Source organism: Balearica regulorum, chromosome 6 (genome assembly GCF_011004875.1).
Source record: "Balearica regulorum gibbericeps isolate bBalReg1 chromosome 6, bBalReg1.pri, whole genome shotgun sequence".
Lineage (NCBI taxonomy): Eukaryota > Metazoa > Chordata > Aves > Gruiformes > Gruidae > Balearica > Balearica regulorum.
In genome coordinates, this window is record NC_046189.1 from 25,850,969 (window position 1) to 25,867,011 (window position 16,043).

The window sequence follows — 16,043 nt, forward strand, 5'->3', positions numbered from 1 at the left end:
CGCACGGGACATCCCCTCAGCCTCTGGCTTGTTGCTTTTACCTTCGGTACCGCACGTGTTTACTGAGGTTCGCACGATAACAGAGGGAGCGGCTGCAGCTGTATAACAGACCTTTGGTCCTGAGCTGCGTGTGCTGGGGTGCGGGGGGAGCCCTGGCTCTCTGGGGCTGCCCCTGAGCGCAGAGGGGGTGAAGAAGCTAAGCGTCCTTCCAACTGTGCCAAGTCCCATGTCCCCCTGCATGCTGTCTCTTTGCCAAATAAGCCCCGTGACTGGGCTGAGTCCAGGAGGGAAGATGCAGCTCCACGCCCCAGATAAATTTTATTTATTTAGACTAAAGAGCTAGGGGTGTCCCCGGGCACAAGCTCCTGCCCTAGAAGAGTCCTTTGTCCTTCTTGAGTTTCTGTTGTTTCCACAAGGGCAGGTTGCTGAAGGCTGAGCGGTTCATGCCGAAAACAGCCTGGAAGTCCTGGTCGGAGAGGTGGTACTGAAGGAGGAGAGAGGAGGCTGAAGTAAAGCTGGGGGCCTTCCCCTGTTCTCCCCCCAGCAGCCTCCTGGCTGTTGCTCACCTCCTTCCTGCTGGGATCCACACCCTGTGGCAGGTCCTCGGCTGATGTGTTCACCAGCACGTGTAGGGGGAAGGTTTCCAGTTTGTCAGGGAGGAGGGTGGTGGTGGTGGTGAAGACCTCTTGCTTGGATGTGAGCATCTGGATCGGGGGGGACAGAGTCACATCAGGGGCTGCCCCATGTCCCCAGGAATGGAGGCACCAGGATGACTCCAGGTGTCCCCTCACTGGAGGATGTGTCCTTGCAGCTCCTCACGCCCCCTGCCAAGGGATGGAGGGGCTTTCTGTTCCCCCTCCTGCCCTGGCCACCCCCTCTCCCTGTGACACTTACTGAGGTGAGCTGCCCCAGGCTGCTCTCATCCCCCAGCTCGGCTCGCAGCTCCTCGTAGGATTTCTTGTCCTGGGAAGGGGACAAAAGGGCTCAGCCCCTTGGCATGGGCAGGATCAGGGCAAACCACCATCCACACCCCAAATCTGCTGGTTGGGGACAGATCCAGATCTCATCCCCATTTGTGAAGGGTTCCCCTAGTCCACAACTCACGGCCCACTTGAGAGGGTCCCAGGCCAGGAACCAGCCAGTGAAGGTGGGGGGCTCGTAGCCCTGTTTCACCACAATGATGGGGGTGTCAAGGTCACGCCCACTGGGGTGGCTCCGCAAGTACTCCTGCGCCATCACCGCTGCTGCCTCCTTCTCTGACTCATTGGCGCCTTTCCCGATCCAGAAGAAAACCTGCAACGGGGTCACCATGTCCACTACTGGGGTGGGACGGGGCTGTACCCAGCCCCCCACTGCGGGCTCGCAGGATCTGATGCGTGGCAAAGGGCACCAGGAGTCCATCCTCAGCCATCCCTGGAGCAAGGGGGCTGGAAAAAAAGTGGGGGGCCAGGTACATGGGGGTTTCCAGCCTCTCATCCCACCACCTCTGGCTGCTGCAGGTCCTCCACCCACCCCCCCCGCAAGGATATCAGCTTGTGGGATTGAAGGTGTCCCACCCACTCCATGTCACCCCAGCAAACCTGGTCCCAAGCGTCCAACAGGTAAACGTCATTCTCCTCCAGGTCATCTTGGGTGAAGTCTACAATCTCCGTGGCCAGGAAGGTGCCTGTCTTGTTGGAGCACTCAAAGAGTCGGGAGGACACAGACGGGTTCTCTTCCTGCAGCCTGGCATGGAGTAACATTGTGGTGGTGGTGGGAACGGGGCTCACCCCACTCGGATACTGGTGGCCCATCACACTCCTGAGGTTGGGCAGGGACAAGGGACCCACGGGCACGGGACTGATACCTCTTGCTGTTGGCATACTGGGACTTGCCCCCCAGGGCCACCCAGAACTCGGGTGGCTCCTGTCCCTCCGCAATCACCGGCTTCTCTGACTTGGAGATGATGTCAGCCACTGTCTTGCCCATCTCACGCTCATCCCCACTGCAGCCCTGCAGAGCAAGCATGGCTGCTCCATCACCAGTGCCATCCAAGGAGGAAGAGATGGGGGGATTTCTCTTGGGGGTGGCAGCACCTGCCCTGGTGCCCAGCAGTACTCACCTTCCCATACCAGAGGTAGCAGCAGCTGGGAGTCTTCAGCACAAAGACATCGTTGGAGTTGAGGGAGGAGGCCCGGACAGGCACCTCAAAGGCCTTGGTGTTGTACTCATTGGTGCCGTGGACATGGAAGAGGCGGGTGGAGGGCGTGGGCTCCTTGTTGCCTGCCCGCGAGGTGCCCCCCTAGGGGGATGGGGACAAGAGGTCACCACCGGTGCCACAGGTTCGCCCACCGGCCCATTCCCCCTGGCAGCCCTGCACTCACCGCGTACACCACCATCTTGCCCCTGAAAATGGCCATAAGGTGGGCAGGCTCCTTGCCCATGGTGACACGGATCTGCACAGGCTCATTGTTGTACTTCTGATCCAGGATGACGGTTTGGTAAGCGGAGGCGGCCAGCTCGTCCGTGCTGGCTTGGCGGCCCTGGGCAGGGCAGAGGAGGGCTCAGCACCCACCACGGCCCCCTTTTCCGTCTTGGGGAATGCCGCTGGCATTGCCATTCGCATAGAGTCATGTGTTGAGGCAGAGCCCCCCCGCTCCAGGAAGGTGCCCCTGTCCCCCAGCACAGGTCAGTGACTTGAGGGTCTCACCTGCCAGAGGTAGATGATACGGTTCACCTTGGTTCCCACGGAATATGTGTAGAGTATCAGGTAGCAGTCCCCACCATAGAAGTGGCCCAGCCACCGCTTCTCCACAGGCACCAGCTCGTTGTTCTCCACACGCCAGACCTGGTGGGACAGGGTCACACTGCTGCCAGGGCTGGTGCATCCCACAACCCTGCAGCCTCTGGACCCTGTGGCATCCCCTGGCACAGCCCGGGGGTGCCCCAAGAGGGTCCCACATCCTGCCCCTGCCACCCTACCTCCACCTCCCCAGATCCATCATCCACCATCTTCTGCTGGGCGGCCATCTGGGGTTTGGCGTGCAGCGTGGTGGCGTCGAACTTCACCTGCTCCACCTTGGCTGCAGGGAAGGGCAGGGGGCTGAGCCATGTCCCCACAGCCCCCGATCCCAATCCAGAGAGTCCTGCAGCATCGGAGGGGGGACACTCACCCACTTTGCCCACAGTGTGGGTCTTGCCCAACCCACTGGTCTGGTTGGGGACGGTCCATTTTTGGAAAAGCTGCCTGAAGATGGTTGACTCGGACCCATCATTCTCTGTCTCCACACTGGTGCTGACTGGGTAGTTCTTGGCTTTGATGAAGCCCTGGGGGAAATTGAACCCAGAACATGGGCATGGGTTGTCCGGCACCCCTGGGGAGCAGTCCAGCTATCCCATAACCAACCCCCAACCCAACACCCACCAGTGCCCTGCTCATCGCCTGCTGCTTCTCCTCCTTGTTGGCATTCTTGCCCTTCCACACAAAGATCTTGAGACCTCCTTGATCAAGAATGTAGCAGTCCTTGGAGGGGGGACAACAGCAGAAATTAGGACTTTGGGCAGCTTTAACAACTTCGCCCACCAAACTGGCTTTTGAAAGGTTAAAGCTGCCAAGGAAATTGGGCACCCACGAGCATCCCATGGATGACACACCTCATGCAGGAGCATGTCTTGAGTCAGGGGTCGAATCGCCACCTCCTGTATGACCAGGTTCCCACTGGCATTGGAGAGGCTGGCAGGGGAGAAGAGAGGAGGAGGCATTAGAAATAGGGCTGGGAAGCCCCTCCTCATCCCCACCTCGTGGTGGCGGGGTTGGGTGGGGGGGGTGTCATCTCCTCTTCCCCTTCCCCACCCCAGTCACGGCAGAGGTGGTACCCAGCCACCCATGGTGGACACGTGGTTTGCAGCTTGCCCTGCCATGCCGCAGGGCCATATCCAGCCCTGCTCACAGCACAAGCGGCCACGGGGAGGAACAAAAGGGTTGTCAGATGGGATGGGGCCATCTAGGGACATTGACACCATGTCCAAAGGTCACGCTAGCACAAACATCTCTGCATCTGGTACCAACTCTGTTGGCACCAGGGGCTCCCTTTCTCCAGCAGCACCCAAAGGACCTGTCCCTACCCCTGTAGTGGCTTTGACCTCTCTTGGTGTCTGTCCACGGGGATGGGAGTCATGGGACAGACAACAGAGATGGGTGCTGGGTCCCCCTGGCACCCCATGAGATGCTCCCATGGGTGACCCACCCTCGGCAACTCACTGGTAGAGCTTAAGAGAGGACTGGAGGTTCTGGTCCACTTTGTCATCGGGGGTGGCCGCCTTGATGTCCGTCTTCTCACCCAGCACATGTGTGAGGACCTGCATGAGCCCCGGCGAGGTGCCCTCGTCCTCTCCATCCACTACGCCCACCTTGGCACGGCCCCCACGCTCCCGGTCCCTGATGTCCTTGGCCAGGGTCATTGCCTGCACCCGGGGAGAAGGGGGTCAGCCCAGATAAGGGGGTGGCCGGTCACCCCCTTCCTCCAGGGGGGACCCTGGGATCTCCTGGCCATACCTTCAACCTCTCATTTCGGTTGCTCTCAGGGCCGTTCCACTGGATGATGAGCTGGCCCAGGTCCAGCAGGAACACGTCACCCCGGTTGAAGCTTTTCCAGCTCATTTCCACCTGCAGCAGGACAGGATTGGGGGGCATCAAGCAGCAGGACACCTGGGTCCTGCCAGCTCAGTGCCAGTGCCTCCAGCCTGAATTTTCCTTCCCTGCTCCAAGAGGAGCTTTTTGGGGTGAGGTTGCCCCTGGGGCAGTGTGGCATGGCCCTTCACACCCACTCTGTCCTCTGCTTGAGGGTAGTTGTGTCTGGGGGGGCTCTGGCCTGATCCTGACCCCAAACAGAATCTCTGCATAGAGGTTGGTGGCTGGGGAACCCTCATCACCCAATAACTCACCTCTGCTGCTGTCACATTCTTCTTGCCCTTCACGTGCAGCAGGCGCTGGATGTTGTAGGTGTTTGTCTCCACATGCTTCATGCCCGAGGCCACCCCACCCTTCTTATAGCTGAGGGGGAGGATGGATATGGTGTCAGCCCTGGGCCCCCCCTTCTTGCTCCAGTGGGGTCCCCCTCCCACCTCTGTGTGCAGGGAGGTGTTCAGGATCTCCCACCCACCCACATGGGTGATGGCGTGAAAACTGGGACCCACTGAGGATGTCCCCATGGGAGGGGCATGCAGAGGACCCCTCCCCACCACCCGCTGTGGGAGCAGGTCCCCAACATACATGAGTCCCTGCTTGAAGTAGGCACGGAAGGTCTCGCTCTCGTAGCCCTGGACCTCACGATGCTGCACGGCCACTGTGCCCAGGTGGTCATCTAGCTGGGTGGTGTAGATGGCGGCCGCCCCCTGCTCGTCCTGGCTAGAGTCCTTGCCCAGCCAGTAGTGGATGTCGTAGCTGAAGCCGCTCCCGGTCTTACGCGTCTGTGGGACACCGGTCCCTGCTAGAAGAGCCCCTGCGTCCCCAGGCCACCCCGGCCAGGGACACCCCTCCCTGCACCCCAGCCTCTGTGAGGCAGAGCCCATCCCCAGTCCCACACAGGACCCCAGGCTGTCCTACCGACAGCAGGACGTAGCAATCCCCCTCGTAGAAGTTGCCGTAGCTTTTGGTGGGCACTGGCACCATTTCCATATTCTGCAGAGGGAAAGGAGACATCAGGCGTAGAGAGGAGACCCCCATCCCAGCCCTGAACACCCCACTGCCCCCAGCTCCAAAACCTGGGCAGGTTTAACCCTGGGTGCTGAGCTGATACCCCTTCCCCAGGCACTGAGGACACAAAGGTGGGGTCTTCCCTCCCGCAGCCCCCCCAAACGGTCCGGTGATGGGTACCAGGCGATGGGTGCCCGGGTGATGGGTGCCCAGGCTGTGTCCCCATCCCCACCTCGATTCGCCATATCTGGAGGCCCGGCGTGGTCTTGTTGAGCGTCTTGCTGACTTTGGCGCTGAGCTCCACCATGGTGACAGGTGCTGCAGGCAAGGGGACCTGCTGGGGCATCGGCAACACCCTCGTTAATGGCAGGTGATGTCATTAAGAGCTGGGACAGAGCCAGCCTGCGGTGCCATCTGCTTCCCTGCTCGGTCTGCAGCCGGATGGGCCATAAACCCCCGGTCCGGAGGTGCACGGAGCAAGGAGCCCCCCCAGAGCCCCAGTACCAGGGCTGTGGGCATGCAAGAGGGGCTGCTGTCCCCCTCGCCCCAGTTGGCACCACAGTTAATGGGGGGCTCCATGCCAGGGTCAGCAGAGGGCAGGAGCCGGGTCCCCTGAGCACCCTGGTGTCCCAGTGCCCTGTGCCTGGGGCTGGGCTGTACAGGGCACCCCCAGCACAGCAGCCACAGCTGGGTGACACCGCTCCGCAGTGGCCTGCTCCTCCCCAGGGCCAGCAGGAACCGGCCTTGCTCAGCCTGGTCCTGGCACAAGATGGCACGGCATGACATGGCCACTGCCGGTGGCCTTGCACACACACACACACACGTACATGCACACGCACATGCAAGCACACTCTGCCTGCTTTAGCCGTCCCCCCCCCTACACTCCCGAACCCACCACCAGATCCATGCCCTAGGGAGGGCACAGCCTGGCCCCACAGAGGTGCCGAGCATGCCAGGGCTCAGCCCCGGTGCTGTCGAGGTTACCTGCAGCCATCGCTGCCAGGCTGGCAGTGCCCCCGGCAAGCAGGTGGGGGGGGTCAGGCACCCCCTGTGCCCTGGCAGGGGGCTGGCAGGGAGAGTCAGCGGTGCCCGATGGAGAGGCCTCCTCTCCCTCAGCCCCACAAAACCCCACCTGGTCCCACTGCACTGCCCCAAAAGCACCCACATCCTGTCCCTCAGATCCAGGGGGTGACATCCCCCCCGGTGCAGCCCTGAGGTGGGGCACAGGTGGGTCCCCAAGCCCCATCCCCAGGCCACCCCGTGGCAGGAGTGGTGCTGGCTGTGGGATGTGCTGCGCCACCCCTATGCCCACCCTCTGCCCCCCCCCCCCAGCCCCTCACCTTCCCTGCGGAGCTGGGCACAGGTGAAGCGCACCTAGGCAAAGTGCTCGGGTGCCAGCACCCAGGAGACCTTTGTCCCCTCCTGTCCCACCCCATGTTCACCATATAAGGGCAGGAACAGCCCAGAGTCAAGGTCCCCACAGCCCTCCAAGGCTTCGTAGCACCTACAGAGCCCCGTTACTCACGAGGTGATTGCCCCCCCACTCCCCCCCCCCCCAAGGTGCTATTGCAGCACAGGGCAACCCCGGGCAGGAGGGTGGTACTGCTGCCCTTCCCAGGCCTGCTGCCCGCTTGGCCCCTTGGCACTGAGCCCGTGGTGATGGGGTGTTTGGCTGCCTCCCACCACCCAAAAGGGATATCTGCTATCCACCAGAGGGATAGCAATGGGCTGAACCAGGATACGGGGTGCCAGTCACAAACAAGGGGCATCCTCTGATGCCTCGGGGATGGGTAATGCCGCTGCCCTCCAGTGCCCCGGCCCCCAAAACCCCCAAATCCTCCCAGCCGTGGAGCACTAAGCCCGTGGCAATGGGGTTTTTGGTGCCAACAGCAATGCAGCATCATCTTCCCAGGGCATCCCCTTCCCGCCCCACATGTCCCCCTGTCCCACCCCCTACCTGGCACATCAGTCCCTGCCTGTGGGACTGTCCCCAGGCTGTGCCACCCCCCAGCTGGAGGCCAGATCCCTGCTCACTACCCGAGGGGCTGTGCCCTCCCCTCATTGGGAGGCAGGGGGGGTGTCTCTGCAGCCCCAGCCTTGGGGATGGGAAGGGGGCACAGGGATAGGGCATGGGGGCATGTCCCGTGCTCCCAAACCCCAGCCCCAGCGGGTGCCTGATGATGCCCTTGGTGTTGGCAGAGAGGAGAGGGGACTGGACTCCTGCCCTGTGGCTCCCAGCCCCAAAGGTGGGTTTGGGGATTGGCCAGGGGGTATCTAAACTGGGAGGAGGGGGGGATGCAGCAGCATGCAAGCCTCTGCGCTCCCTGTCCTGCTCTTATCTCTTCCCCAGCCCTGCGGGATTGCCCCAGCCTTATCTCTGCCACCCTGCTGAGCCAGCAGCTGCTGCCACGAGCGCCTGGGGCATCCCACACCCTGGCCGTCACCCCGGCGCCAGGCCTGGGCTGTGGTGAGCCCCAGCTCCTGCCTGTCCCTTGTCCTCCCACCGAGGATCCCTGAAGTGATGGCAGTGGGCTGAACCAGGCCAGGGAGGTGTCAGCAACCAACAAGGGGGTGTCCTGATGCCACGGGGATGGGCTCTGCTGCTACCCACCACTCCCCCCCAGCCTCCAAAACCCCCAAACCCTCCTAATCCTGCCGCCCAGCTCCCAGCCCCTGTGCCCCACACCAGTGTCCCTCGTGGGACCCTTACCTGGGTGCAGAGCCCCCAGCGGGGTGGGGGTGGGGGGGTTTCGGGGACGTGTGGCACCCGGGTGGCCGCTCTCCGCTCGGTGGCCGTGTCCCGGGGCTGAGCCCACCGGTGTGGCACAGGGGTGGGGGACCCCGTACCAGCCCCAGAGGGCTCACCCCCTCCTCGGGCCCCCCAGCCAGACACCCGGGGCCACTAATGAACTCAGTAATTAGGGCAGTCATCAGGCAGGACAGAGACTTCGTTAACGAGGGGAGGCACAGGGCCAATGAGGGCACGGGGGGGGGGGGGTGGGGTGGGGGTGGGGTGGGCAGCAAAGAGATCCCCCCCCAGCACCCCACTGCCTGCATGTTAGCAGCAGGCTACCCGGGAATGGGGGGAGCACTAATTTCCCCATGTGCCCCCCCCAGCCTAGAGGTGGGGACTGACACCTTACTGGGGGGGAAACTGAGGAAGGGAGCACTTGTGCCCTGAGCCCCAAAGCTGGGGGCACAGCCCAGATGATAAATTTAGGCTCCCCCTGCCACCTTGTAAAGGGTCAGGATGCCCATCCCTGTGGCATCAGGGTCATTTTTCCGGGAGGAGGGGGAAGGGGTTAGGATGGGGGTGCCAAGGCACCAAGCACAGGGTGACCCCTACCCCCCAACCCTTCAGCCCATGAGTGCTCCTACAGCACCGACCTGCAGCACCCCCCCACCCCAGGGGGATTTAGGGGATCCCTGGGGCTCTCTGCACCCCCACTGTGCAAATCCACTAGTGACACGTGTGTGGCACGTGCCCATGCCCACACACACACACACACACACACACACGACAACTCTTTCCAAGATGGTTTGACAGCTTTATTCACACAAAGGCACTTGGATCTGGTCCCCCAGCCCTCCCCAGCCCCCCTGATGCTGCCTCTGCTCCCCCCCATCCCGCCCCCCAGGGCCCCCAAGGGTGCCTAGGCATGGGGGCTGCACTCCTTGGGTTCTGCAGCACCCATGGGTGCTCACTGGGCAGCGGGCTTCGCTGGTGCCATTTGACTTGTCTAATATAAAGTGCTGAGTTCAACCCTCCTGGAGGGGCAGGATGAGGCCCGGGGCAGGCAGGGGTCCAGGAGAGCATGGGGGGCGCAGCATCCCCTGTCCCACCCTCCTGCCACGGGGGGCAGGGGATGGAGGCAGGGGTGCGGGCAGGCCTAGGGGGGACCCCTGCCTGCCCCCGGCACCCAACAATGGGAGAAGGGCAGTGCCAGCAGGAGCCGGCTGGACAGCACCGGAGAGCTAAAAACCCCTCGCATCCCCCCCCCCCCCCCAATACTGTCCCCCCCCTTCCCTGGCACAGCGGTAAAAAGGCACCCATGATTTTTTGGGAAACCGTTTTTTTTCCTCCTAAAAACGTAAGAGACATTGTTCATATTGCGACGCTAAAAAAGGCCTGGCTGAGCTCAGTGCCCCCCCCCCCTTAAAAACCCCTCCCTGAGAGCCCCGAGCCCTTCAAGGCTGGGGGACACCCTGGCACAAGCCCAACCCCACAGGGGTCAGGGTACCCCCAGGCTGCAGGGGGGGAGGGGGGTTGCAGTGTCCCCCACCCCTGACCCAGCTGTGGGGCTGGGGTAAGGCTGGGGGGGGGGCACACTAAGGCTGGTATGATGGGGGTCCCTCCCCCTGGGAGTCGCAGCCTTTGGTGAAGCTGCAGAGGGATGGGGCCCTCCCCAGGCAAGAGGGGACCCCGCTGTTGGTGACTGGAGTGGCTCCCACTGACACAGTGTAACTGGGAATGGGGGGGGACACCACCAGACACTCACCCCCCCTCTGGGAGGGGAAGAAACCATGGTTGGAGGGGGTGAGTTAAGAGCCTCCCCCAAAACAAACCCTTTGCATGGCTGGGGGGGGACATGGAGACATGGCATCCCAAGGCACGTGGGGGCATTTGCGGCCAGGGGCTCAGCCCTGAGACCAGGCTGCACCCCAAAACACACCCTGTAGGTGGGGGGCAGCAGAAGGCACGAGGGAAGGGTAGGGACACACCCCCCTCCCCCCGGAGGTGATCAGCTGCACCAAGGGCAGTTACGGGTACAGTGGCAGCCTTACACACCGAGGCCAGTAAGTCTCCCCCATTTTTTGGGGGGGTGTGGCAAGGAGTCAACCCATCCTGTACCGCCTGCAAATAGGGGCCGAGGGCCACCAGTCCCCCCAGCAGGCAGAGCCCAGATGTGGGGGGTCTAGTCCCCCCTCAAAGGCAGTGGAAAGCAGCAGCTGCTGACCCCCCCTCCCCACTCAGGGGGACATGGAGGGGAAAAGGACCTGAGAACCGTTTTGGGGAGGGGGGACACAGGTTGGGGGGGGGGGGGGGATGGGATGGGACAGTGGGGGAAGATGGGACCCCCCCAGTAGGTCCCCAGCACAGCAAGGCAGCGGGTCACCCATGGCCCCCCCTCCTCTGCAGGAAGGGGAAAGCCCAGCCCCCCCCACAGGGGCACCCACATCTCCCACCACCAGCAGGCAGGGAGGGCACCTGCGCCCACCGGGGCTGGGGAGGACGACAAGGGGGGCACACTGGGGACCCTCCTCCCCCTAAAATAAGGCACCCAGCTGCCACGGCGGTGCCCCTCAGCAGCACCCGGCGGGGTGGGGGGGGCCACTAGCTGTTAGTCCGCTGCTTCTTGAGCACTGCGTACACGTCCTCCACCTTGCTGAGCCTCTCGAAGAAGGGCAGCAGGTCCAGCAGCTCCGTGTCCGCCATGTTATCGAACCAGGAGGCCACTGGCACCTGCGGGCAGCGCAGCAGGCAGGGGCTGAGGCAGGGGGGGGGCCCAGCCACCTCCCCTCTGTAACACCCCCCGAGCCTCACCCCAGGGGTACGTACGGCATTGTCAGGGTGGAAGATGTAGGATGCGGGCGAGTTGTCCACGATGATGATGCGGCGCAGGTCACGGCCCAGGCGGCTCAGGTCCTTCACGTAGTTGCCGCGGTGGAAGACGCAGGACTCCCGGAAGAGCCGTGCCCGGAAAGCCCCCCATTTATCCAGCAGGTCAGCCACGGGGTCTGCGTACTGCGGGCAGGGGAGGCGGGTCACCGGGGCACACCATGTCACCGTGCCCAGCCCACGGTGACGATGGCATTCAGCTCTCCACCGGTGCCAGCTCGCCCCGTGCCTCAGTTTCCCTGGCCAGCGCCTTGGAGGGGCAGGCAGGCAGCGCTGCCTGACACGGGCACTGCCTACGGGTAGGCAGGGGACAAGGGGCCAGCGATGCCCATGGGTGGGCAGGCGAGGCGGTTTGTGCCACCCCAGGGATGCCCGGGAATGGGAGGGCAATGGCGGGGGGTGGCAGCACCCACCTTGGCCAGGCTGGCGGTGAAGAGCACGCACTCAAAGAGCTCGCCCATGCGCTGCAGGAACTCGTCCACGTGCGGCCGCTTGAGCACGTACACCTGCGGGCAGGGGGCAGAGGGCAGCGTAACATGGGCACTGGTGACCCGGCCAGCACCCCCCTGCCCACCCCGGGGGATGCCTGTGCCCCCGATCCCAGACCGTGGCTCCCTGCTGGGCAAGGGGAGCGGAGGGCTGCCCGTGCCCCACGCCGTGGGCGCTGCCCTGCATCAGCTGGGGGATGCCACCACGGTCCCACTGGCGTGTCCGGGGCGAAGCATCCGGCCGGCTCCGGAGCCAAGTAACCAAGAACAGGCTGACTGCCCAGACCACAGCCTATCCTGGATTACTTGAACCCGGGGCCAGCCACTGCGGGAGGGCACCGCGCTGGGACCTCCCCCCACCTCCCACCCGCCGGGAAGAGCGGCACCCACCACTTCTGCCCCCCGAGGTGCCAGCGCCAGCACCCTGACACCCCCCAACCGCCCCTCGGTGCAGAGCGCCGGGTCAGCTCCCGGTCCCCGAAGAGGGGGCAGAGGGGGCCGTGCCCCCCACCCGCCAGGCTCCCCCCTCCCTGTTACCTGGTGCATGATGCCATCGATTTCCACGGGAATGATGAAGTCGGCGTTGTTCACCGGCTGGGGAGGGCACAGCAGGGTCAGCGCCGGGCGGGCAGCCCCCTGCCCAAACGCTGCCTGCCCTCTGCCCACTTACACACCCCCTGCCAGCCCCCTTGCCCGGCACAGCGCTGCTCCCTCCAACCCAGTGGGGCTGCGCCGGGCGCTGGTCGTGGGTGCCCGGGCACTGGGCATCACTTGCGGGGGGCAGAGCAGGTGCAGGGGGGGACACGACATGGGGCAGGAGGGGTGGGGTGGGCTGGGGTGTCCCCCACCTTGAACGAGCTGTGCACCAGCGTCTCGTCCAGGTCGATGACCACGCAGAGCTTGCTGGCGTCCTGCGGCTTGATCTCGGGCAGGAGGTGTTTGACGACAGCCTGCAGCGGCAGGGGGGGCGGGGACACACAAGCAAACCCGGGGGTCAGTGGGGTGGCGAGGGGCACCCCCTCCCCTGCTGCCCATCCAGAGGGGGCACGGAGCGGGGGGAGCCCCTTTCGCACCCTATCCTGGCATCGGGGAAGCGCTGGGGATGGGCAGCCCGGCCCCCCCCGCACTGTGTCCGTGTCCCCCCACCAGCACCAGGGTGGGGGTGCGGGGGGGTGCCCGGGGGTGTGGGGGGTACCTTGGGCAGGGCCCCGTTCTCCTCCACCAGCAGCGGGGCGCCGGTGGTGCCGGCACAGGGCTCCCCCTCATCGCGGCACAGGCAGCAGAACAGGGACTGGAGGATGCTGCGGCTCCGGGGCTTCTTGGCGGGGGCCTGGGTACCTGGGGGGGGGGGGGGGCAGGAAGGGGGGTAAGGGGGCAGGAGCACCCCCGGAGGGCTCCCCCACCCCGGCACGGCAAGGGGGGGCAGGGGAGCCGGGTTCGGGGTGCCGATGCTGGACACGGGAGGTGCCGGGGGGGGCCCCCGAGCCCCCCGCGCCCTTATCGGCCCCCGGCACCCGTCCGGCCGCCCTTCCTGCCGCGCCAAGCGCCGGGGCAGCGCCTCGGACACGAGTGTTTGGAGACCACCCACAGCCCCTCGCCCGGGCGCGTCCCCACACACAGGTGATCCCCGTGGGCCCCCCCACGCGGCCGGAGACCCTACAATAACAGAGCGGGTCCTGCCCATGGCGGGGGGCCGGGGCCGCTGCGGCACCGCCCGGGGGGGGGTCGTGGACCCCCGGCTCGTCCCGCTGTCCCTGCGCGGGGGGCACAGACCCACGCGGGGGGGGGGGGGCCTGTGGGCGGGGACTCGGGGGAAGGCGGGGCTTACAGCCTCTTTTCCTCACCCCCAGCCTCGGCCCCCTCTCATTGGCCGACTCGAGGGTACCGGAGGCGGGTTACCAATCAGGACGAAGTGCCCGCCCCCGGGCGCCGTTCCCGCAGCCCCCATTGGCGGATCAAGGGGAAACTGAGGCAGAAGGGCAGCTCCTGCCCGCCCCAGGCGCCGGGGGCAGCGCGGCGGCTCCAGCCCCTTCCCCACCGGCCCCGCGGGCTGGAGCCTGCCCCCAACGCGGGCCGGGAGCCGCAGCTGCCCCCCTAGTTGTGCCTCCCAGCAGCCGGGCCAGGGCCCCGCACCACGGCAGCCCCGGGGGGGCGCCCCACGGAGGGAGCCCGTGGGGCATGAGCTCCCCGCTGGGGTCGGGCCCCGTTCCCACGCTTGGCCCCCTCCGGGCCCTGCCAGCTCCCCAGGCTGGCAGGCAGCACCCCGGCATCGGGCAGCAGGACGGGCAGCGCTCCCCGCCAAACCCCCTGCGCTGGGTGGAAGGAGCGCAGGGGACGGGGGCCGAGGCGTCGGGCCGTGCCCCGGGCTGCTGCGGGGTGCCCGGGGCTGTGTCCCCTTCTCTGCCTCAGTTTCCCCACCGGCGCTGCCTGCTCCCCCCCCCGCCCAGCTCCGGAGGAAACAGCCCAGATACGCCGAGCGCCGCGGCCCGAGCAGCGCCCCGAGCACCCCAGGGTGACCGACGGGGTTCGGGGGGGGCGGACACGCCACCCCGCGCTCAGGCGGGTGCAGACAACCCCGCTCCCTCCGAGCCCCAGCGCATCCCCCTCCAGCCCCGGGGCAGCGGGACGCACGGGGCAGCCTGAGACCGCCCGCAGCTCATCACACCCGCCGGTAGCAGCCGCCCGCAAGTCCCCAACGTCCCCCGATGCCGGAGACCCCGGGGACCTTCCCCCGCTCCCGCACCGGGAGGGGGAGGGATTCCCCCCCCCCCCCCCCCCCCCCGCGTTACCTTTCTCCTGCAGCGGGGCGCTCCCCTCCTCCCTGCTAACCTGGGTGATGATGGACTGGTGCTCCATGGACGCCGGGGGGGGGGGGGGGATGGGAGGGGGCGGCCCCCCCCGGCGCGGCCCCCGGGGGGGGGGGCGGCGGGCGGGGGGCCGGCGGCGGCGCGGGGCGGCGGGCGCGGGAGCGGCGCCGCGGAGGAAACTTTGTTACAACATGGAGTTTCCTCCGCCCGGGCTGGGGCTGCAAACATGGAACCCGGGCGCGGTTTCAAGGAACCCCTTAAAAGGGCAACGCCGGGGGGGCCCCCTCCTCCTCCCACCTCCGCCTCCCGGCACCCGCCCCGCGGGGGAGGAGCGGGGGGTCCCCGCCGAGCCGCGACCGGGGCTGGGGGTGCAGAAGCGGCGGCTTCTTGGGGGGCGCCTGAGCCCCAGGTTTGGCTGGGAAGGCCCCCCCCCCCTTGGGCAGTGGTGGTTGTACGGGGGTTCCCGCCACCCCTTGCCCCCCCCCCCCCCCCCGACCTCACCGGCTCAGGGATGATGGAGAGGGGGTGTCACCCCCACGCAGCTGGCAGCCCATGGTGAAGGAGGGAAGGATCCCCTGCAACCACCCCCGGCATATGAAGCCCCCCCATCCCCATGCTGGCTGTCCCCTGCAGCAAAGCCTCCCGGACCCGGTGGCTCCAGGCTGGGGGGTCCCAGTCCCCCCCTGGGGACACACTACCCATTGCCAGGGCATGCCAGTGTATGGGGTAACAGGTGTTGGGGGGCTGCTGCTTGTTTCTTTCTTTCCTTCCCCTGCAATTCCCCAATTATTTAGGGAATTAAATATATATATATAATATATATATAATAAATATATATACACTTTCTCCTGCAATTCCTCCCCTCCCGCTGTTTCCAGGCTCTCTCCGAAAAACAGCTTTTACCGAGAGCTTGAGGATGCAACAAATCCCTCAGGAGAAACTCGTGTGTCCCCCCCGCCAAGCCCTCCATGTGCTAGCATCCTCCAGCCCCTTGCCCCCTCCCACCCCCCCAAGCCCGGCCGGGGCAGCCTTGCACCGCGGTGTCCCCAGGCGGCGTCTGGCCCCGGGGGTTTCCAGCCGGTCCGGTCCCCGGTCCCCGGTCCCCGGTCCCCGTCTCGGTGGCTGGAGCTGCTGTTCCCTCCGCCAGCGCCGCCGCGGGGACCGAGCAGGTTGGAAATTCCCCATCTGTTTGTTTGGCGTCTTTCCACCCCTCTCAGCTGTGGTTTGGGAACATCGGGGGCTGGAGTTGTCCTTTCTGGCCCACGGGGGACCAGGCGTGCTGGCGAGGCAGCGATGCCCGCGGCGGCAAACCCCGGCTGCCGCTCTGCCCCCCCGGCTCCCCGGCGCTGAGCCGTCCCCGTACGGGGGGAGCAGCCCCTGGGGAACGGGGCTGGGAGGGGACTCGCCCCCTCGGCCAGCGTGGGGGGACAAGGGGACACGACACATGCCCACAG

At 65.7% G+C, this 16,043-nt stretch overlaps 2 protein-coding genes across 2 annotated transcripts; both read right to left on the reverse strand.

The window, feature by feature from the left end:
* Positions 1-347: 347 nt before the first annotated feature.
* On the reverse strand, positions 348-5,987 carry VIL1 (villin 1). The gene is made up of 19 exons (XM_075755765.1): positions 5,907-5,987; positions 5,585-5,659; positions 5,252-5,448; positions 4,924-5,032; positions 4,535-4,645; positions 4,241-4,443; positions 3,634-3,712; positions 3,404-3,502; positions 3,153-3,306; positions 2,962-3,062; positions 2,690-2,827; positions 2,364-2,522; positions 2,102-2,281; positions 1,847-1,992; positions 1,581-1,725; positions 1,105-1,293; positions 895-963; positions 567-704; positions 348-484 (listed from the first exon to the last, which is right to left on the reverse strand). The coding sequence occupies exons 1-19, from the start codon at positions 5,979-5,981 to the stop codon at positions 371-373; spliced, it is 2,481 nt and encodes an 826-aa protein (XP_075611880.1). The 5' UTR covers positions 5,982-5,987; the 3' UTR covers positions 348-370.
* Positions 5,988-10,493: 4,506 nt separating this feature from the next.
* Positions 10,494-14,785, reverse strand: CTDSP1 (CTD small phosphatase 1). The gene is made up of 7 exons (XM_075756941.1): positions 14,572-14,785; positions 12,978-13,120; positions 12,631-12,732; positions 12,320-12,376; positions 11,708-11,800; positions 11,235-11,420; positions 10,494-11,138 (listed from the first exon to the last, which is right to left on the reverse strand). The coding sequence occupies exons 1-7, from the start codon at positions 14,636-14,638 to the stop codon at positions 11,010-11,012; spliced, it is 777 nt and encodes a 258-aa protein (XP_075613056.1). The 5' UTR covers positions 14,639-14,785; the 3' UTR covers positions 10,494-11,009.
* Between the last annotated feature and the right edge of the window lie 1,258 nt (positions 14,786-16,043).

Bases quoted from the DNA above. Each gene is read 5' to 3' on its own strand.
- VIL1 (XM_075755765.1), bottom strand. From the start codon at position 5,981: ATGGTGGAGCTCAGCGCCAAAGTCAGCAAGACGCTCAACAAGACCACG. The intron at 5,033-5,251 runs GTATGTTGGGGA...CCTCCCCCTCAG, and splicing joins TACTTCAAGCAGGGACTCAT to CTATAAGAAGGGTGGGGTGG. The intron at 3,063-3,152 runs GTGAGTGTCCCC...CCTTCCCTGCAG, and splicing joins CCACACTGTGGGCAAAGTGG to CCAAGGTGGAGCAGGTGAAG.
- CTDSP1 (XM_075756941.1), bottom strand. From the start codon at position 14,638: ATGGAGCACCAGTCCATCATCACCCAGGTTAGCAGGGAGGAGGGGAGC. The intron at 12,733-12,977 runs GTACCCCCCACA...CTGCCGCTGCAG, and splicing joins AGAACGGGGCCCTGCCCAAG to GCTGTCGTCAAACACCTCCT. The intron at 11,421-11,707 runs GTGGGTGCTGCC...CCCTGCCCGCAG, and splicing joins TCACCGCCAGCCTGGCCAAG to TACGCAGACCCCGTGGCTGA.